The sequence below is a fragment of the Schistocerca serialis genome, chromosome 7, assembly GCF_023864345.2.
Source record: "Schistocerca serialis cubense isolate TAMUIC-IGC-003099 chromosome 7, iqSchSeri2.2, whole genome shotgun sequence".
Taxonomy (NCBI): Eukaryota; Metazoa; Arthropoda; class Insecta; order Orthoptera; family Acrididae; genus Schistocerca; species Schistocerca serialis.
Window position 1 is genome coordinate 421,234,714 of NC_064644.1, and position 22,339 is coordinate 421,257,052.

The following is a 22,339-nucleotide window of genomic DNA, read 5'->3' on the forward strand; positions in this document are numbered from 1 at the left end:
AACTTTAATGTAATCATGCAAAAAATTTAGTTTCACTGGTGTCTCTTGTCTGGTAGATTCCTATAGATAGAAGCAAATGTGAAGATAACTGTAGAAAAATAATTCTATTTGAAGTATTTTGAATGTCTTCTTATGCAGAAATTTACATACGCTACTCATCAGTTACACAGTTTACTTCAAAACTGCATAAGTAGAATTACTTTCACATTTGCCACTTTTAGAATATCGGGTCTATTTGTTAACTAAAAAGAGATTGATAAAAGAGTAGTAGTTAATGAAGCAATTGCCAACAGCAAGTTGTAACATTAGTAAGCAGGATGGAAGGAGGGGATTAGAATTCTTTTCATTTACATGCCTGATCATTCAAAAAAGTAGATTCTATATTGGCCAAAAATAAATACTAATTTCATCAAAAATACAAGATACATTTCCAGATATGTAATGATAAGTAAACTTTCTTATACAATGTTTATTAATCTTCAACACAGAGGAACATAAAACACACCTCCTGAAGGGCAACAAATAAATAAATACTTATTTGTTCAGATTCTATTAACACTAAGACTGTGTGAATATCACATAAAACATTTACTTTCATTTTAAAAATGATTTTGTACATGATACTCTAAACTACTAAAATAAATACACATATATAGTGAAGTAATTGTATGATTATGAAATGGTGTGACAATGATTTAAAAACATTATCTGACAAAACCACATGAGAAAAACTTAGAAAAGGTCTCATTCTAAGAAATAATGTATTTGTTCACGGTCTGACTCTGCACTGCCATTTCTGGGATATCGGATAACTAGCACAAATAGTGTGCTACGTCTTAAGCTTTCCATACATGGTATTTATAAAAATAGCCTTAGTTATCAAAACTTAAAAAAAGAAAGAAAAAAATAGTTTCTCCACCAATATTTTGTAACAGATATAATATCACATAGAAACACGGACCTCTTTGAAAAAATGATTTCTCAGCTAATACTGCATACTCTTATTCTTACACTTACACACACACACACACACACACACACACACACACACATTCTTCAACATGAGCCCTCAGTTCCTCCACCCTCACTTGGTACTTGGTGATTTAACCATTTTTGGCTCTCACTGCGCATTTGGGTCGAAAAATAACGACAGGATTCCAAAGAACAGGAACACAACTCCACCGAGTAGGGTAACTGTAACAGAAAAATCATTAATACATTCACATGAAATCTGCAAATTATGTAACAGATATGACACACAGTCCTCAAATGACAAAATACTCATTCCTGAACTTTCAACAAAATGTTCAACAGCACTGTGCATTCTTTGATACATTAACATTCATGTATATCATCAGAGTTGACCCATACAGGAGGGACATGGATTGAGTATTCTTTGTTGTATGTGAGCAACTGCTGTTTGCTGACTTCCTTGAAATGAGTGGATATATCAGGAAGGCAAGGCTGTGTGTTCATGGTGTAAATGTGAAAATAAAAATAATTGTCTCAGTTTGTAACTCAATTAATTCAAAAATTTGTCAGATGCTTGCACATGGATGATCTCTGCACATAATTCAATCTCCTAAAGAAGAAAAACGAATCAGAAAGTGTGCGACTGCATGCACCCCAGCCCCCCTCTTTCTTTGCCTAATCAGATACTGAAGCGGTGTGCTCCATTCTCGACGACCAACCTAGACTTGTTCAAGTTCTGTCCAGAATATCATGACAGAAATCTAATACAACACACGAAACTCCTATCATATTACATCCAATGGGAGAGCAGAATATTATTAGTGTTAACTGTAGGCATCACTGACTGGGTCCCACATGACATTGAAAGCAGCAAACTTCACTGGCAGCCTCTGTATTCAATAAATCTGCTTCCCACCAGTTATAACCGATTTGACACGGCAGAATTACCTGAACAAAAAATACTCCCACTAATTGGAGAATGGGTGGATTTTTCATCAGTGAGTCTTGAATACTTTACAAACAAAGTAAAATGAAATGATACATAGATCCATGACTTTCCAATAAATATAATGCTCAGTGTACAGGAAATAATTTTGCTTTCTACATAAATTAATTTCTTTACTCTCCAAACCTCTTACTTTTAATTTTTTCAGTTATAGGACACAGTCATTCAATACACTTTAACCAGCAAATTTTTTATTTTCTCTATTTCACACTCAAAGAGGAAAAGCCACTGCTTTGAATTGTTCCTTGGCTTCAGATTGGGAATGAAGTTAGGTAACATGAACAATGATGTGGCACCATATAATTCATATGGATTACACATTAGCATGTGCACATACTGAAGGGAAATAACTCGACCCTACTACTGACAGTCAAATGCGAGCAACTGTGGCACCCATTTCTTAACAGTTATCCTATGGACGAATGTTTGAACAAGATACTCATTCCACCTGTATACACTCTGCAGTGCCAAGTGAATCTAAGTGACCATTTCTTCCCTTGTAATCTATACTGTATAGCCAGGTGGTACTAAAAGAGAAATATGAAGGTAAAATGTTGTACGATGATGTTTCTCAAATTTTGAATGATTTCCTTTACTGCCTGTTCATTGTACAGAGTGAACAACGGAGATGGGGATATCACCCCATCTCACTCTCTTCTCAGCCACTACTTCCCTTTCCTATCTTTTAACTCTTATAACTTCAGACACCATTATGTACAAATTGTAGATAACCTTTGTAGTGCATTGCACCTCCCCTTGTTGTGACAAGAGAGACTTGCGAGAGCAAATGTACGTCAGACACAAGGTTATCATCACGAGTGCTCTAGAGAAGTGTGGCAGGACTGTTCTGAAACTCTATATACATAAATGATATGACAGATGGGCAAGCAGCAATTTGCAGCTGTTTGTTGATGATGCTCTGGTGCATGGGAAGGTATCGTCATTGAGTGTCTGCAGGAAGATACAAGATGACATAGACAAAACTTCTAATTGGTTTGATGAATGACAGCTAGATTTAAATGTAGAAAAACATAAGTTAATGCAGATGAGTAGGAAAAACAAACCTATAATATTCAGACAAGGCATTAGTATATCCTGCTTGACACACACGATGATTTAAATATCTGGGCATAATGTTGCAATGCATGGGAATGAGCATGTGAAGACTGCTGTAGGGAAGTGAATGGTCTACTTCCCTTGCAATACCTTCTCTCCATCCATAAAACTCCCCTGCTATGCAATCCCAAATTCCTGGAACCCATAACACACAATGCAACTCTTGCCCTCCAGGAACTAGCATAAATTCACAACACCACCTCAAAAAACTCTCCACCCCGCTCACTTCCTAATCCTGCTTTGAAGTACCACTTTCCACCACCCCAGCAATAACCTCCAAACCTCCACCACATCCCCTCATAGCTGACAAACCCTGTCTCGCAGACCTACTACATTTACCCACTCTTCAAAACTCCCTCCCACCACCGCACAGAATCCAGAACCTTAACAGACCAGAAACACATTAACCTTTCCTCCAGAAGCCTTAGCCCAAGTCTCACCTTTTGCCCCACTTCCAAATTCAATCATGCACGACTTGTTAAAGACCTTCTCTCCTTCTCCCAGTCCCTACAGAGGAAACACATTTTCACCACTAACCCTACCAATCAGACTCAACCACAGACCAATGTTGAATCCTGCCTGACTCAGTTCACTTCTCCATCCAACCGTGATCCACTCCCACTGCCCCCAAATCACCCCGTTAACGTTCCAGAATTTCTTAATCTCGAACCTTACCTCACCATGACTCCCCAAATCCCTCAACATGCAAACCAACCTTACATCTGCAGAAAGAACTGCAATCCTCCATCTAAAAACTGATCCTGACCTTATGATCTTACCTGCAAACAAAGCGGCTCCACCACTGTTGTTTTGAACTGCAAGGATTACCTGGTAGGACTGCCAGCTGTCAGATGCACCCATCTACAAACCTTGCCAGTGACCCCATTCCAGAAATTCAGCAGGATCTCCAGTGTCTCCTGAAATCCTTAGGTTGGTCCCAGAGCCTATCCCCAGAGTCCATCTCTCTGCTCACCCCTACCACTCATACCTTCAACACGCTTCCTAAAGTCCATAAATCCAACCACCCAGAATGCCCCATTGTGGAATGTTTCTGTGCCCCCACTGATAGAATCTCTGCTCTCACAGACAAACACCTTCAGCCTATTACAGGGAACCTACCCTCTTATGTAATAGATACCAACCATTTCCTCCACCAAATATCATAGTTCCTGACCCTTTACCACAATGTGCCCTGCTTGTCACTACTGATGCCACCTCCCTTTACACTACAATTCACAATGCCCATGGCCTTGCAGCTGTTGAACACTACCTTTCCCAACACCCAATGGATTCCAAACCAACAACATCATTCCTAGTCGCCATGACCAATTATATCCTCACCCACAATTACTTCTCCTTTGAAGGTATTACCTACAAACAAATCCAGGGTGTGGCTATGGTCACCCACATGGCATCATCCTATGCCAGCCTCTTCATGGGCCATCTAAGGGAATTCTTCCTGAACACCCAGAATCCTAAACCCCTTACCTGGCTCAGATTCACCAATGACATCTTTGCGATCTGGACTGAGGGTGAAGACACCCTATCCACATTCCTCCAGAACCTCAACAGCTTCTCCCCCATTTGTCTCACATAGTCCTACTCAACCCAACAAACCACCTTACTATATGTTGACCTCCACATCTAAGATGGCTACATCAATACCTCTGTCCATATCAAACCTGCTAACCACCACTTCGACAGCTGCCATCTGTTCCAGGCCAAGAAGTCTCTTCCATACAGTCTAGCCATCTGTGGTCATATCTGGAGTGATGAGCCGTCCCTCTCGATATATACCAAAGGTATCATTGAGGCCTTCGCAGGCCATGATTATCCTCCCAATCTTGTACAAAAACAAATCTCCCATGCCTTATCTTTCCAGTCTGCCACAACCTTCCAAAGCCTAGGCCACGAAGGAACATTCCCTTCGTAACTCAGTAACAACCACGATTGGAGCAACTGAATTACATTCTCTGCCAGGGTTTCGACTACCTATTGTCATGCCCTGAAATGACGAATGTTCTGCCTAATATCCTACCCACACCTCCCAGAGTGATATCCTTCCATCCACCGAACCTGCACAATATACTTATCCATCCCTACACAACCTGTGCTTCCAATCCCTTACCTTATGACTCATATCCCCGTAACAGACCTAGATGCAAGACCTGTCCCATACGTCCTCCCACCATCACCTACTCCAGTCCCATCACCTGTGAAACCAGTCATGTAATCTACAAGCTAATTTGCAACCACTATGCTGCATTTTATGTGGGCTTGACAACCAACAAGCTGTCTGTCCACATGAATGGGCACTAACAAACTATGGCCAAGAAACTAGTGGACCACCATGTTGCTGAGCACACTGCAGAATACGACATCTTTCATTTCAATGACTGTTTCACAGCCTGTGTCATATGGACCCTACCCACCAACACCAACTTTTCTGACTTGTGCAGGTGGGAACTCTCCCTATGGTCCCGTAATCCTCCTGGCCTCAGCTTTTGTTAGTCATTTTTCTCACCGATCCAGTCCCTTGCCTGTTCCCATTCCAGCGCTACACAGCTCTCATTCCACCAATGCACCAAGTATTTTTACTTCTTTTCCACAACCCCCCCCCCCCTCACCTCTTCCCTGCTCTCCATTTAACCTCCTGACTGTAGCTAGCTGCCCTACCCTCTCTCCATCTCATCCTTGGGCATTCCCCAGCAGCACTTCACTGTTCCCCACTCCTACCCTGCTATCCCTCTCCCTCCTCAACCCAGCTTCCTCCTTACCCCCACCCAGTTGCCACTCCCATCATGCACTGCTCTGATGCTCGCAGTGTGGCTTCAGCTGCCAGAGGCTACAGTCTGTGTGTGTGTGTGTGTGTGTGTGTGTGTGTGTGTGTGTGTGTGTGTGTGTATTTTCAACAAAGGCCTTTGATGGCCGAAATCTTATATTGTGACAGTCTTTTTATTGTACCTATCTGTGACTCAGCAACTCCATTGTATGCTGAGCAGCAACTTTCCTTTTCATAATATTGTTCCATTCCATCCTTGATTTTCCAATTGTTGAAGATAAAGTAGGATTTAACAACTGTGATGGGACCAAAATAATCTTTGGATTCAGTATGTGATATAGAACTAAAATTGAAATAATAATAATAATGACTACAATTCATTTATCCAAAAACAAGTCAATGCATATTATTTTTTATGTGTACTATTCCAACAAAAAGTTACTGGAACACAGAAGAACCACTGAAGAAGGAAAGAAGCCATGACGAACAATAATGCACAACTATTGAAGAGAAAATTCTCAAAGTTGTACAATTTAATAGATGGCAAAATCAGCACCAAGTTAGTTGTAATGCATGAATTGTTGGACAATATTTATTCCTACCTGATGTGCATGCAGTTAGGCAATGCATTTCAAGGAATGGCAAATGCAGAGTTGAATAGGAAGACACTGTTACATGCAAATGTGAACACTTACAAGCAGTATTTAAACTACATTTGTACTAACCTGGATTAATAATTCTAAAATTAGTATTTTTTGTTTAAAAACAATGGAAACTATGTTGCAATATCAACAATATTAGGAACATGAAGGACTGTTACTCACCATAAAGATGACATGTCGAGTTGCTGACAGGCGCAATGAACCTTTCAGGTTTTGGCCAAAGCCTTCTTCAGAAAAGAAACATGCACACGCACACACTTCTTCAGAAAAGAAACACGCACACGAAAGATAAGCGAAATGATCAGTGGCATTAGGGCCAAGGGTGGAAGCACTTCTGAAATGGCTAAGATTGTAAACGGTTTGTGTGTTGCTGCGGTTAAAGTATACTGTGCATGGCAAAATGGCGCTACCCAAAACCAGTGCCAAGGCAATTGTGATACTCCACGGGCCGTAGATAATGGGTGAATGATCCCTACGGATATGTGTGTGGGCAAATAGATGTAACTGTTGAGCAACTGACCAACCAGATGAACCAAGGTGCTACCACCAGTGTATTCTCAACAATCGTTCAGTGAATGCCACTGTGTGTGGGTCTACACAGCAGGTGCCTCGTTCATACTGTGAATTGGCAACAAAGGCTGAAATATGCATCCAATACTGCAACTGGATGCCCACTGAGTGGTGACAGGTGGTCATTTCAGATGACTCACATTTTGTGCTCCATCAGACAGACGGCCGTTGGCACATATAGCATGAAATTTCTGAAAGCAAACAACCTGCAACATCAAGGGAGCATTAAGATCTGGGGAATGTTTTTGTGGTATTCCCTGGGCGGTCTCGTTATTCTGGAAGGCACATTGGATCAATATAAGTATGCTTCTATCCTCGGGTACTATGTCCACCTCTACATACAGTTTGTTTTTGCTTGGCACAATGGCATCTATCAGCAGAACTACTCAACGTGTCACACAACTCACAGTGTACATGCGTGGTTGGAAGAGCACTGGGATGAGTTGGCCATGCTCTCCTAGTCACAAAGCTCCCAATCGAGAATCTGTGGGATCATCTCGATTGGGTTGTGTGCGCCATGGACCCTGAACCAAGAAACCTAATGCAGCTAGCCACGGCAGTGGAGTCAGCATGGCTCCACATTCCTGTCAGATTCCAGCACCACACTGACACTCTTGCTGCATGTCTCACAGTGGTCTGGCCTATAAAAGATAGTTATTCAATGCTTTTGACAGGTGGTCACATTAATGTGACTGGACAGTGTACTTGTTCTCCTGTCTCAAGTTACAGTTGCTGACCCTGAAAGTTGGTCACACCATGAATATCATTATCACTGAAAGTACTTAAACACTGAAGTATGGTAAGAACTGGTAGTAATATTTTTAACATGAGTTGTTTTCTTACTGATGCCATCTGGATACATCCAGAAGGCAGTGCTCACCAACGGAATAAATAATTTATGAAACAGTGATTGAATGCAGTAAGTAATTAAACCTGGTAACTTTTGTCATCATTAATTTGTGACCACCAGCTTTTTAGGACCTGCAGGTTAGTTATGACTGGCTACCCCAACATATTTAAAGCACCTGATGGGGTTGTTGTGCAACGTGTGAATATCTAACTTACCTAAATGAACCTTTCACTCTGAAGTGGAGTATAAGAATGAGGTTGACAGTAGACACAGCTTCTGCATTACGTTCATCTTACTTAATATGATGAAGTATGAATCTCCACGGCTGCAAGAGTGTGCATTTGGGTGTCTGTGTGGTTGTGTGAATGTGTGCATTTTTTGCTAGAGAAAGCTTGAAAGCTATGGCAAATTCTGTTTCTTTTTACGCGTGTGTGTGTGTGTGGGGGGGGGGGGGGGGGGGGGGCACTTCACCCATTGGTCCACTGTAGGTGATTGTCTTTCTTATTTTACATATTGCTCCATTCGGAAATTTCCATTATTATTTAATTCGTTGATCATGATACTTAACAGGAGTATATATTCTACATATATCTGCTTTATACATTCTACTTTTACATACTAATTGTCCAAGCACAGTATTTCATACATTTTTAAGAACATGTCATAGATATATCTAGATATGATCTCAGGAATAACAATAGACTTAGAAGATAGACTGTTTGGCCTACCCGCCAGCCTCATATTTACATTCTGTAACAGTAATGTCCAATATGACCAGGAAATGTCACATTTTACCATTTGAGAGCTGTATGCATGATGACCTTTGCACAGCGAGGTAGGACATATGTTATATCCTACCACAATCACGTACACTTGGTTACAAATATCCACAGAGTTCTATGTTTTCTAGACCAATAACGATTTTGACGACATAGCCAATCTACTACAATGGACACATGTCATTTGATACAGAGGTACATAATATACTGTTTAAGTAAACTTGTGTTTATACTGTTGTGAAGATATATTTTGGAGGGGAGGGTAGGGGGTGGAGGATTGTAGACAGAACAAAGATGGAAGCTGTGGGGAGAACAACATTCATGAAGATTAATGGATTGATGTGAGAGACAATCCTCCTGGCTTCAGTTTCCAGTTGCACCTGCACCCATCACCTTCACTGGGTTTGCCTCACCTTCCCTCCTTGTTCCTCTCATCATCTCCATTCAACATAACCCTCTTCCCAGTCAGGCTACAACAGTGGGACAATGTAGCCACGTACGTGCATATGTGTACTTTTGAGGAAGAAGCCTAGCAACAATTTCCATCTCATTTATGTGCCTATCAATTATTCAACTGCTCGAGTGGTTGCCTTCACTCCCTCCATTATTCGTATTTCACTCACGACTTTCCGGCAGGTTATGGAACTTCATTTGCAACACACAAGCTAAAATAACACAAATGCGCACATTCCACTCTCTTGGGTGAAACTTGAATGGTATAAAAGTTTAAAACTGTGATTATCCAACCACTTTCCTGAAAATTAACAGCAACCCAACTCAACCATTAATGTTTTCCCAATAATAAGGCTCATTACATTATGTGGTAAAAAATGGGTGGATAAATTTCCACAATATTACAAACTCACTAACCCTACTTATACAGACGTACACAAATTATTAATGAAACTTCATACCTGTCCTCACAGAAATCTTCTGTGCAATCATTCTTCCACCAAGAACAGCCAATCCTGTACAAATTGCATGACCAAAAATTCCACCAATTGTTACACCAACTACATCCTATAACAAATAAAGTTATAAATTAGATTAAAAAATTCTACATCACTCAGTCACACGTGAGAACATAACATCAGAACATACTTCTCTTGCAGCAAGGATGATAGTGGTCAACTGGGAACGATCACCCCATTCTGCGACGAATGTGAGAGTGAAAGACTGCAGAAAAATCCGTGAAATGAAATGCAAAACACTTCTGCCTGGTTTGGCCGACTTTCTTATAACTCCTGATTCAGGATCCTGAACAAGTGATGCAGCAGCTTCTTTCTCATACTTGAACACACAAAAGGATTCATGTAACATCAATTCAACAATTTTTTATATCTGTCCAGATTTTTCCAAAAAATGTTAACAGTATTAGATTTTAATAATCATTACTGTGTGTCATAACATATTTAAACATCAAACAAGTAAACAACACAAGCAGAAGTGAAATTTTAGGTTCATCCAGATTCAACAGATCAAATAAGAAGTTGTATCATTCATCTTTGTTGAGAGATTAAACAGAAATTACAATCAACTACACATAGAAAAATTTCTTCCCTTTAACTGGATTCATACACAGGTATGGATAAGTTATGTAACAAATATATTTTTTGAATTTAGGGTTACTTGTTAACAAACACAAAAGGGTTACAGGAAAGGAGGCCAATCAGCCTACGATTAGCAAATTCCCAAGTATCATGAAAAACACAGCAGGCAAGACGAGGGAGATCAATGATTAACAAATGTGAAAGTGAAGTGATGTTACTTAGTAAAACTTGTGTATTTAGCAGGCCTTCAGTATCCTTGATCCAGTATTGATCTGCACATCAGGACTTCACACGGGGACACTGACAACATCCCTGGGCATTTTCTTTCCTTCATGAAAGGTCATAATCCTTAACTTCGTACGTGACATCCAACAAGCGACAAAAAGAGTAGCACTTTAGGAATTTCTGTAGTCCCACTTTCTGCAGTGGCTTAAAAATCCATACAAATCTCCTAAGTTGTATCCCACTCACGGGTGCTTAGCATTATAGCCCTTTCAGTCCTTTTACAGAAAGTCCAAACACAGCACACGAGACAGTTCTCTTGCTTCTTCACTGCTGATGATGAGATTTTTAACATAGTCACCCAGTTGAAACAAAAACAGTACACACATTGTAATTTTGGCCTCATGGCCATGGAGCAGGAAGAATAGTGTGATACCTGTAGTGTACTGCTTCACTGTGTTGTATGCGAATGTCACTGTGGTCAGTACTGTATCCCAGCCTCTCTGTTCGACATCAACGTACATTAAGAGCATATCTGCCAATATCTTATTAAAGCATTCTTTGAGGTCATTCTTCTGTGGGTCATAGGCAGTTGTTATCTTGTGACAAAAATCTCAAATGGATAACTTTTCTGTAGTCCGAGATTGTTAAATGGGTGACTCCTTGCTCCAAATGTCTACAAGGAACCTTGCAGTTTACAGAGCTTCAGCAATCAGCACATCTGTTGTGATAGTGTAATGAGTGAGGTAGTCAGTGGAAATCAGCATCAATTACCATTTGTAGACTTCGGGAACCTCCCCCAGAGGTCGACTCCAATATGGTGGAATGACGCCTGCTGCAGGCGGAGTTAGTATCAGATCCCCAATGATAATTTTGGTATGTGCTCTGCTGCCGGCATTACTTACAGTGGCTCACATAGTGTGAAATACTGGCAGAGATCTGCATCTGATTCCGTCTAGAATCTTCATGAAGCTGAGGTGACCAGATGTTGGAGTGCCATGGAAATACTTTAGGAAAGCTGGCAGTAGATGAGCTGGGATGATGTGCAATCATTTACACTCCATTGGATCATAGGTCCTCTTATACAATGTTTGGTTTAATAATTGGAATTACTCTCTGGTCAATTTCCCTTCAAGGCTTCTATGATTTTTATCAATACTGGATCTTCCCTCTGCTCAGCAGCAATGTGATTTAATGTAGAGAAGACTGAGATTTCATTCACAGTGTTGTGTTCCACCAAAGAATTTCCTGAAAGGCAGCTGGCGTCATATGTTTGCATACACTTTCGTATACTACTGTGACATAGTAGTCTTGAAGCCTCAGTACCCATATCACTTGCTGAGTGATGGATCCTTTAGGCTAGTAAGACAGCACAGAGAACAACAGCTTGTCAATTGTGAATAGTTTGACAAATAAATCTGGCCAGAACTTTATGATGGCCCAAACAATTGCATAGCACTTTTTCTCAGTTGCAGGGTAGTTCATCTTGAAATTTGAGAGTGTTCTGGAAGCAAGAGCTATCATTTTCTTGAATTTACACTAAAACTGCAGACTAACCTCACAACCATTACTGTTAAAATGAAGTTCTGTCTCAGCATTCTTGTCATACATGTCTGGGACTGGAGAAGCTGCTAGCATATCCTTATGGACAAAGAAAGATTTTTCTTGCACCTCTTTCAAGCAAAATTTGGCACTTCCCAACAGTAGTTCTTGCCTTGATACAGAAGTCCTTTATAAATTGGTGGCAGTGAGAGCGCATTATGAGGATACTGCACACATCAAGAATGTGTTGAGTCGGAAAATCTGTGACTACTTTCATTTTCTCTGATAGTGACAATTCCACTCCTCTTTGCTAGCTGCCCCAAGAATTTTACTTTGTGGTTGGCGAAGAGGCACTATTTCAGATTCAGGCAGGGTCCTGTAGTCTGAAGGCACTTAAACACAGCTGTCAGGTGGCTTAGATGTTCTTCAAATGTCTTTAAAAAATGACAATATCATCCAGATAGCAAAGACATGTCGTTAACTTGAAGTGTTGAAGCAAGTTCCTCATCATACATGCATAAGTAACTGGAGCTTTAAATATTCCAAGCGGCATAACTTTGAGCTAATGGAGGCCATCAGAAGTTATGAAGGCAGCCTTTTCCCAGTCAGCCTCGTCAAACCCAACTTGCCAGTGGTCCGTCTCCAAGCCCATCATTGGGAAATACCTTGCTCCTCAAGCAGTCTATGGTGCCACCAGTGTGCAGCAATGAGTAACCATTCATTTTTGCGATTCTGTTCAGCACTCGGCAGTCAACACAGAAGTGCCATGTATGTTCCTTCTTCACAAGAAGAAGACATTCCACTCAATGTTCAATGATGTCATCTTGCAGCATATTCTCACTTCTTCCTGAATTATGCATTGTTCAATACAAGTGATGGCTAACTGGTGGATGATCCCCAGTGTTGATACATTGTTTTACTATAGGCAGCGTGGTTTGTCTTTTCTCCACTCTGGATTTGAAAGTACCAGAAAATTGGCACAGAACGGCTAGCACTTGCTGACACTGTTCCTACATCAGGCCAGATCCTATTGGCAGTTCAATAGTAGCTTCCTCAGTTGTGCTTTCTGTAGTGGTATGGAGCATGGTTCTTTGTTAATGGTATCAAGTTGTCCTTGCTGGACTGTTTTGGATGTTGCTATGCACATGTCTTTCAGAATGCTTTGTGTCTGCTTATGACAATTAGTTATTCAATCTTCTCCTTGACAACCTGTGACGCTTATGATCATCAATGGTATGTACATATCTCTGTAAGCCCAAGCAGCTTTTTGCAATTGATCCCATCTATCACTAGGATTTCAGAACTGTGCAGAAGCAAGTTATCCTTACAACACTTTCTCTGCTCCCGAAATTATCCCAGCCTCAAACTACCGTAATCTACAGTTCCCCCACACCCTCTGCCCAACAGTTTGCACCTCCTCCGTCATATCATCTCCTCTCTCTTCTCATTTCCCAGCCTGTGTGTGCCACCCTCTGCCAATCCACCTACCTGTCTTTCCCCTTCCTCACTACTTCCCATTTTCACTCCCCATTCCCCCTTCCCTCCCACACCTACCTGTCTTTCCCCTTCCTCACTACTTCCCATTTTCACTCCCCATTCCCCCTTCCCTCCCACACCTACCTCGCTACCCCACTGCTTTTTGAAGCTGCGCCTGCACAACCCACCAGACAGCACTCTTCACTACCCTCATCCGTACCCTGCTATCCCTTTCCTGCCCCCTCCAGATTGCGGCTTCCATTCTATGTGACAGTTGCATTCTGTTCTGAGATGCTGTAGACGGTGGCTATCGGGCCTATCTGCAACTTTATGCTGAGTAACAATTTATCTTTTCCTTATACTGTAAATACTAAGTAACAAATATTTGCTGGTGATCAGATCTGAACTTACAAATCACAGAATGGCAGCCAGAGACTAACCACTACTCCACATTTCATGCTGCACAACTTGTGGCAATAGTTCCATGAGGCAGCTGCAAGTTATCTTAAGGTGAGGTTATTTGGAGTTGAAGTGGCTCATCAATTTATACAACAGTTCAATAGAAAAGTTCACGTGCCCTGTTGCAGGATTACAACATCACCGCAGAAGATGTTGATATTGTGACTTTCCCGTGAGTAGTATAAAATCTATGTTTAACACTAGCTACCAATGCCAGAGTCTCATTAGGCAGTGAAAGGTGGTCCATGTGGGAAAGATAACTGTGCTACCACTGAAGCCTCCTACTAAACAACTACATGGATAAAATTATATCAAAAGCAGAATGAATTTTCATTCTGCAGAAGAGTGTGTATTGGTTTGTAACTTCCTGGCACATTAATACTGTGTGCTAGTCCAGGACTCTTAACCTGGGGGCAACGCCTAGGTCCCAAGCTCGAGTCACGGTACAGTCAAGTTTTAAAACCTTCCAGGAAGTTTCACATTAAAAGCAGTTCACCATTACAAAATCACGACTCGGGGGAAGTCCCAATATTAACGGCTATAGAAATGCGTAATATACATCATTTTGTAGTAATAACTAGGGATCATATAGTAAATCTGACCAAGTAAGGTCATTTATGAAAGTGTACAAATAGAAATTCAAAGTAAAAACCGTACAAGTTGGGCTCTCTATAGATAGTGGATGCAACAGAATCAAAAAGCAGCCTACAACAAGATTGGATACAATATTTGAAATACTCAACATTAAACATTTTGATCTGCAATGCATGTGGAAACAGAGTCAGGCGAAAAGTACTGTACATCTGTGATAATGTTGATAATTCTGTGTACCTCTCGATTTGTCATCAACACTGAAGTGCCATCAACATAGGACACAATGCAAAATAAAAGCAAGTTGTCTACAAACAGTGTCTTGCAGTAGTGTGCCCACTTATCAACCAAAGGCATTAACGTATGTAAACTGAAAGTAAACTACAGGTCACAGAACTATAAAGCACACATCATGTAGTAAGTTGGTTGGTTTAAAAGAGAGGGGAAGGGACCAAACTACGAGGTCATTGGTCCCTTGTTCCTAATAAAACTGCCACAAGTGTGAGAATAAAACAGATGAGACACACAACACAAAATGGAAAGAAAGGAAAAATCACAAGAACGAAGGAAAGGCAACAAACACTAAAAGGAACAAAGGATGACAAGAAAACAACAGAGAGATGCTAGAAACAGAAGAGAGTAAAACAAGCACACAGATAACAGTGGCTGGCCAACCATGAGAATAAAAAGGAGTAGCCAGCCACTCTGCAACACATTAAAACCTCCACCCTAAAAGCACTAGGGTGGAGGACACAGATAGACAAAGGACATGGGTTTAAACTTAGATCAAATGATAAAACCCACCCTCACAAATAAAACATAGAACTAAATCAACCAATGAGGAGTTGTCAGATAAATTGCGCGGCAATGAGTCCAGTAACACAAGATTTCGTCAAAGGGCAGTCAAAGTGGGGCAGTGCAACAGAATATGGGCCACTGTCAACAGGGCGCCGCACCGACACTGAGGCGAGTCTTCACGGCACAAGAGGTAACTGTGAGCCGCCCAAACGTGGCCAATGCGGAACCGGCAGAGGACAACTGATTCCCTGTGAGAGGTCTGCATGGAAGACTTCCACACATTTGTAGTCTCCTTAATGATGTGCAGTTTGTTGTGTGTACTGTTACGCCATTCCATCTCCCAAAGCCCAAAAACCCTATGGCGTAGGTCAGAAAGCAGGACAGGTTAAGAGATGCCCATCTCCAGAAGAGGTTTCCACGCAGCCTTTTTGGCCAGCCTGTCTGCAAGTTCGTTGCCTGGGATGCCCACGTGTCCTGAGATCCACACAAAAACAACTGAATGACGGGACTGGTCCAGGGCACAGATGGACTACTGGATGGACGCCACCAAAGGATGGTGAGGGTAGCACTGGTCGATAGCTTGTAGGCTGTTCAAGGAGTCAGTACAAAGAAGAAATGATTCCCCAGGGCATCAGTCGCACTTTCTTCTTCCGTCGTTGGTCAAGGCCACGAAAGCCTTAACAATTTTGTATTACGCCTCTACAGGGAGGAGATTTGCAGATTGTACCGACGCCTTGACCAACGACGGAAGAAGAAAGCGCGACTGATGTCCTCTCTCGCCTTTCTGTCACGGTGCCGAGATGAATGTGCTGCACCAAAGTTCTTGAGATGTAAGCGCCTATTCACCACCGCCCAAGCACATCGTATTTACGACAGAATGGAACGAGCTTTTCTTCGTGAGCAAATACATACAACACGGAGAGACTTGGCAAGAACGGATCAGGAGCTTCTGGACGTTTTCTATCAACTAAGTAGCAGAATGCATCGAGACGACTGGGACAAGATCGACAGCATCACTCACAGGAGCATGCAGAACGAACTCGAGCGTTGCACCGAGCGACAGAAGAAAAAGTTTGAAAGATGCCGGAAGCAGACCGACAAGGCGATTCCCGACATGTCACACACAGTGGTCAACCTCACCGAATGACAATTGACCGAAGAGGAAGTGTCTGTTCTTCAAAAAGGAGGGAATTTCGCTATCACCCCGAGAACTATACCTATGGAGGATATCATTGTCAACAGCGAAGCAGCCATTCGGACCCTTCCTTGTGAAAGGGCAGAGGAAATACGCACGGAAACAGCCAGGATACTGCGCCGAGCGAAACCATCAGCTTGCAACCTAAAGAAAGAAGAGGTACAAGCCATTAAGAATCTCAACGCCGACAAGAGTATATTGGTACTGCCTGCCGATAAGGGGAATGCGACCATCGTAATGAAGACCGGAGAGTATGAGCAAAAGATCAGAGACCTATTAGATCCGACGACGTACCGAAAACTAAGCGCAGATCCGACACAGCGTATCACATGGAATACGAATCGATTAATCAAGGCGTCTTCTCTGCCGGCGGACATACAGAGAAACCTGCGCAATACAGAAGCCCTACCACCTCGGCTCTATGGATTACCCAAGATCCATAAGAACAACGTTCCACTGAGACCGATCGTTAGCGCTCCTGGATCACCGACATATAAAGTGGCAAAACACTTGGCCTCTCTGCTCCAGTCACACGTGGGAAAGACCGACACATACATTAAGGACTCAGGACATTTCATTGAGAAGCTGAAGAAACTGAAACTTGCACCAAACGACATCTTGGTCAGCTTTGATGTTGTTTCGTTATTTACGAAAGTGGCACTCAGGGACGCTCTGGAGCACATCGGTTCCATTTTCCCGCAGGACATCAGAAAGCTCTTCCATGCATGTCTCACCACGAGCTATTTCACGTGGAATGGCGATTTCTACGAACAGCTGGAAGACGTCGCCATGGGTAGTCCTCTCAGTCCAGTGGCGGCCAACTTCTTCACGGAACAATTCGAAGCACACGCACTGGACTCGGCGACTTGCAAACCTAAGGTGTGGTACAGGTACGTCAATGATACTTCGTGGTGTGGAGCCATGGTGAAGAACAGCTCGGAGACTTCCTAAGACACTTGAACAGCCTCCATGCCAACATAACATTTACCATGGAAGTAGAAAAGGACAAGAAACTGCCATTTCTAGATGTGCTGGTCACAAGGGACGGTGAGACCCTGGGACACAGTGTGTATCAAAAACCGACACACACTGACCGATACCTGCACAAACTGTCAAACCACCACCCGAGCCAGAAAAGAGGCATGATTAGTACGCTCGTAACAAGAGCAGGACGAATATGTGAGCCGCAACACCTCAAACGAGAAATGCAACACCTGGAAACTGTCCTGAGGAGCAATGGGTACTCCACAAATTATATTAGAAGTGTAACAGAGCCAAACACTCGGCGAAGTAAGGAACCAGAAAAAGAAATGTCGGGTACGCCTTTCTGCCATACATTCCCAGAGTGACGGACAGAATCGGCCGTATATTGCGCAAACATGGCGTAAAGACGACTTTCAAACTGACAAGGAAGAAAAAAGAGTGTCTTAGATCAGCCAAGGAGAAAAGAGACCCACTTGCAATGTCGGGAATATACCGTATACCATGCACATGCGGAAAAGTTTATGTCGGAATGACTGGACGATCCATCAACACCAGGATCAAAGAGCATAAGCGACATTGCAGGTTGGGCAGGTGGAGGAATCGGCCGTGGCAGAGTACGCACTGAATGAGACCGACCACGTAATAAAATTCGCCGGCACGGAAGTTCTGGCAGTAGAGAAGCATTATCGCACGCGCTTGTTCAGAGAAGCTGTAGAAATACAAAAACACGCGAACAGTTTCAACAAGAAAGAGGAAAGCCTTAAGGTCAACGGATCCTGGCTTCCCGTACTGCAGCAAACGACCGTCGCAGGTAGCAAGAGGAGAACCGCACCGGAAATGACCGCGGAGAAGCCCTCGGACGTTGGCGCCCGCGAGCTTGGCTCCAGTTCACCACCGGCAATGGAGGGTGAAGCTTTGACAATGCCAGCCACTCGTGCTGGCGAAAGGTCAGAAAAATCATTAGGTGAACGTCGGCCGAAGAACCCGAGACAGAAGCCAATAGGCAGTTTGTCAACAAGTGGCCACGAAAGCCTTAACAATTTTGTACCTAAACATTGTTACACATAAACAATGGAAACTCCAGGATGGAATACTGACAATATTACGAAAAGGATAGATTGCTACTCACTATATGGTGGAAATGTTGAGTCGCAGACAGGCATAACAAAAAGCGCGCTAAACAAGGCCTTTTGTCCAAAAGCTTACTTTTCCTGAAGTAGACCAACACACACACACACACACACACACACACACACACACACACACACACACAGAGCCCCACCTTGCCTGGCCAGCAAGGTCGAGCCTCAGTGGCCTGAGTTACGTTTGCACGATGTGTGTGTGTGTGTGTGTGTGTGTGTGTGTGTGTGTGTGTGTGGTTTTTACTTCCGAAAAAGACCTTTTGTCTGATAGCTTACTTCTTTAGCACTCTTTTTATTGTGCCTGTCTGTGGCTCAATATCCCCACTACAGGAAGAGTAGCTATCTATTATTTTCATAATATCATAACTGCTACACCCAGGTATTTGTATGCGTCGACTGATTCCAACTGTGGCTCACTGGTATTATCATAGGCTATTATGTTTTTTCACTTTATGAAGTGCACAATTTTACATTTATGAAGACTTAAGGCAAGTTGAAACTCTTTGCACCACTTTGAAATCTTATTAAGATCTGACAAAATACATGCACAACTTCTTTCTAACAGTACTTCATTATAGATAACTGCATTGCTTGCAAAAATTCTGGAATTACAATTAATACTGTTCACAAGGTCATTAACACGTAATATGAACAGCAATGGTCCCAACTTGCTTCCCTGGGGAACACCTGAAGTTATTTCCTTATCTATTGATGACATTCGATCCAAGAAAACTTGCTGCATCCTTTCTGCCAAAAAATCCTCGATCCAGTCACAAATTTCACTTGATACCCCATTCAGACATACTTTTGATAAGCGTAGATGTAGCACAAAGACAAATGTTTTTCAGAAATGAAGAAGTACTGCATCTACCTGCCTGCCTGGATCCTCAACTTCCAGTAAGTCAGGAGAAAAGTGTGTGTGGGGTTTCACATGATCAATGTTTTCAGAATTCATACTGGTTGGCATGGAGGTGGTCACTCTGAGATACTTCAATTCGTTTTAGCTCATAATAGGCCTATGTTCTAAGACGCTACAACAAATAGATGTCAAGGATGTTCTACAGTGGTACCCTTCCTGTAGACAGGTATGACCTGTCCTTTGTTCCAACTACTAGGCAAGGGTTTTTTGTTCAAGGGATCTACAGCAGATTTTATAGTTACAGGAGAAGCATACTCAGCAACAGATTGTCTGTTTCAATCATGTTTTCACTGGTACAAGACTAGAGTTTAGCATTCCTGCTTTTGCTCTGCTACTCTCAATTTCAGTTCCTGTCTAATGCGTGACTGACTGTATACCAATTTTGTTGCCACCAACAGTCGTCGCACACATACATGTGTGTGTATGAAAATGTGTCTTATATGTTGTATAGTGTTGTGCTGAATGGTCAAACGACAAATGTCAACAATAAAATAAAATAATTCCAAATATAATGTTCACAGTGACTTAACTGGTCAAATCAGAATAGCATAATTGAGAACTTTGCTACAGCCTACTCTGCAATAAGCATTCAAAAAAATGTTATGCAGAAATTTCATATAACAGTGAAAGCTGACACTAATATAGTTCAGAAAATATTTAAGACCTTTGCGATAGGAGAATTCAAATATTTTGCTAAACTACTTTAGGCTACTATTATTTGGTCTGGAATACTCACTAGATAGGACAGATATAAAATCTGTAATACTGTCAAAGCCCATGTAATCTAAGAATAGGTAAGACTTTACAAAGGCCACCTGGGAGATGGTGGAACAGCTGAATTATGAGTATATTTATTTATTCCTTTAATCATTGGGCTGTAGACGGATGGGTAAGATAAGTGATTAGTTTTTATTGTTGAAAGTAATAACACACTTGTTCTTAATCATACATTCACAGGCACCATCGGGGGGAGGGGGCAGGAGGGAGTTGTAAACTGGGACTAGTGTAGCAGGGGATACAACCCGTCGGCTTTGGACAATGACGTCACAAGTCGCCAAACGAGAAGCGATTCTTCTTAGTGTTGTAGCTCCCTTCAGTAGCTGATAAGTGTTTTTTGGCTTTTTTTAAAAAAAAATCTCAGGAGATAGAATAAACAGATCCACTTTATTAAGCAATCAGTAAAAAAACGAAACTGAAACATAACAGCAAAAGCGAAAATGGTAAACTGCTCTCTGGCGACTTGTGACGTCACTGTCCAAAGCTGACGGGTTGTATCCCCTGCTACACTAGACCCTGTAAACTTCAGCAGAAGAATCTTCATTTCCAACCCATTTAATATGACTCACCTCATCTTCTCTTTTTCGTATATCGGACTGCACTTCCTCAAACTCTTCCTGTCCTTCATTAGGCGACATGTAATAACCTTCCTTCAGCATCTTGAGCCCAAACAGCAAAAATAATGCTGTTGAAATGTAGTATGTGTAGGCACGGGGTATAATTGTTGCAGCAAGACCAAAAACAGCTGTAACATTTACAAAACAAAAAATTAATTAACTATTCATAAAGCACAGTATTAATTATCTATTTGTAATAGGTGCTGTACCAAAGCTATGGCCGCTAAGGACCTATTATATTCTAAAGTATAGTGGAAATTTAATCTACGCACATCTGAGGCAGTGACCATACTGACAGCATTAAAAATTTGAGGGGTTATATTTGCAAAATATATTCCATGTCTGTGTACTGAAACACAGCTACAAGTGGTATTGAGCGACCAACTGAAAAGCCATAACGCAAAAGAACACAGCGATATAAACCAAGTTATTGACAGAAAGATCTCTGCAATAAAATGAATCCAAATAAAGAAAAGAATTAATAACCTGATAAAATAGTCATAAGTATTAATGCTGAAATAGCACCCAGAAATACAGTAAGGCGTGGATGTCTCATTGCCATGATAGCTGCGATGAAAAATGTTTTGTCGCCCAATTCGGAGACAATAATAACTGATATTGACGCAATAAATGCGTGTATGAATCCGAGATTTGTAGTTTTTTCGCTGCCACCTTGAGTGTGAGCTTCAGCATTGTCACGGGCTTTCTGGAAAAGGAGGAAAAATCAGTTTCACAACAGTGATAAAAAGACAAGACTAGCAGTACTTCATTATAAATTTACTTACTGATTGAGGACTAATTGGTTGTTCCACATCGACAGGTTCTTTTTCTGCACGTGTTAATGCCACGACGATTAAGACGACACACAATATTCTTTTGATTGAGGAAGTCATGCTTCTTTACGCTAAATAATTACTTCGGCCGATAAGGAAGATTTGCAATTCACTAGTGCTGTACGGAATTACGAATCATTTGATACTGCTTGGGCACGAAACATCAAACACAAACAAATGTTTGGCTTTCAAAGCTAAAGTGTCTGCTAGCGTTGCACACAGTGTAAGCTGTCTCAGTATTTTTCATTTATTCTATGTTAGTAGGTATTTTGTAATAATAAACCTCATTATTGCCTTACAGACGCATTCATTATCACCTCCAGTGAACAAAACCCATGTTTAATTGCGCGTGTACAACTTAGATCACTTTCGGCGCCCCGTCACAATTCTGTCTTCGATACTGTCGAGTGTCGACAAGGCATTTGGGATACGTTCAACACTTCGAGTGTCGTCTAGGCGATGTAGCGCCGTAGGCTAAACACTCTGAAAGATAACGT

General features: G+C 41.7%; 1 protein-coding gene across 1 annotated transcript; it reads right to left on the reverse strand.

Moving 5' to 3' along the window:
• Nucleotides 1–413: 413 nt before the first annotated feature.
• LOC126412142 (transmembrane protein 165) lies at nt 414–22,280 on the reverse strand. Its single transcript, XM_050081594.1, has 6 exons — nt 21,795–22,280; nt 21,496–21,715; nt 20,962–21,137; nt 9,839–10,027; nt 9,652–9,757; nt 414–1,194 (listed from the first exon to the last, which is right to left on the reverse strand). The coding sequence occupies exons 1-6, from the start codon at nt 21,900–21,902 to the stop codon at nt 1,121–1,123; spliced, it is 873 nt and encodes a 290-aa protein (XP_049937551.1). The 5' UTR covers nt 21,903–22,280; the 3' UTR covers nt 414–1,120.
• Between the last annotated feature and the right edge of the window lie 59 nt (nt 22,281–22,339).

Coding starts and splice junctions, on each gene's coding strand:
- LOC126412142 (XM_050081594.1), bottom strand. CDS start 21,902: ATGACTTCCTCAATCAAAAGAATATTGTGTGTCGTCTTAATCGTCGTG. Junction 9,758..9,838: donor TCATCCTTGCTGCAAGAGAA/GTATGTTCTGAT, acceptor TATTTGTTATAG/GATGTAGTTGGTGTAACAAT. Junction 1,195..9,651: donor GAAGATTTCTGTGAGGACAG/GTATGAAGTTTC, acceptor TTTCTGTTACAG/TTACCCTACTCGGTGGAGTT.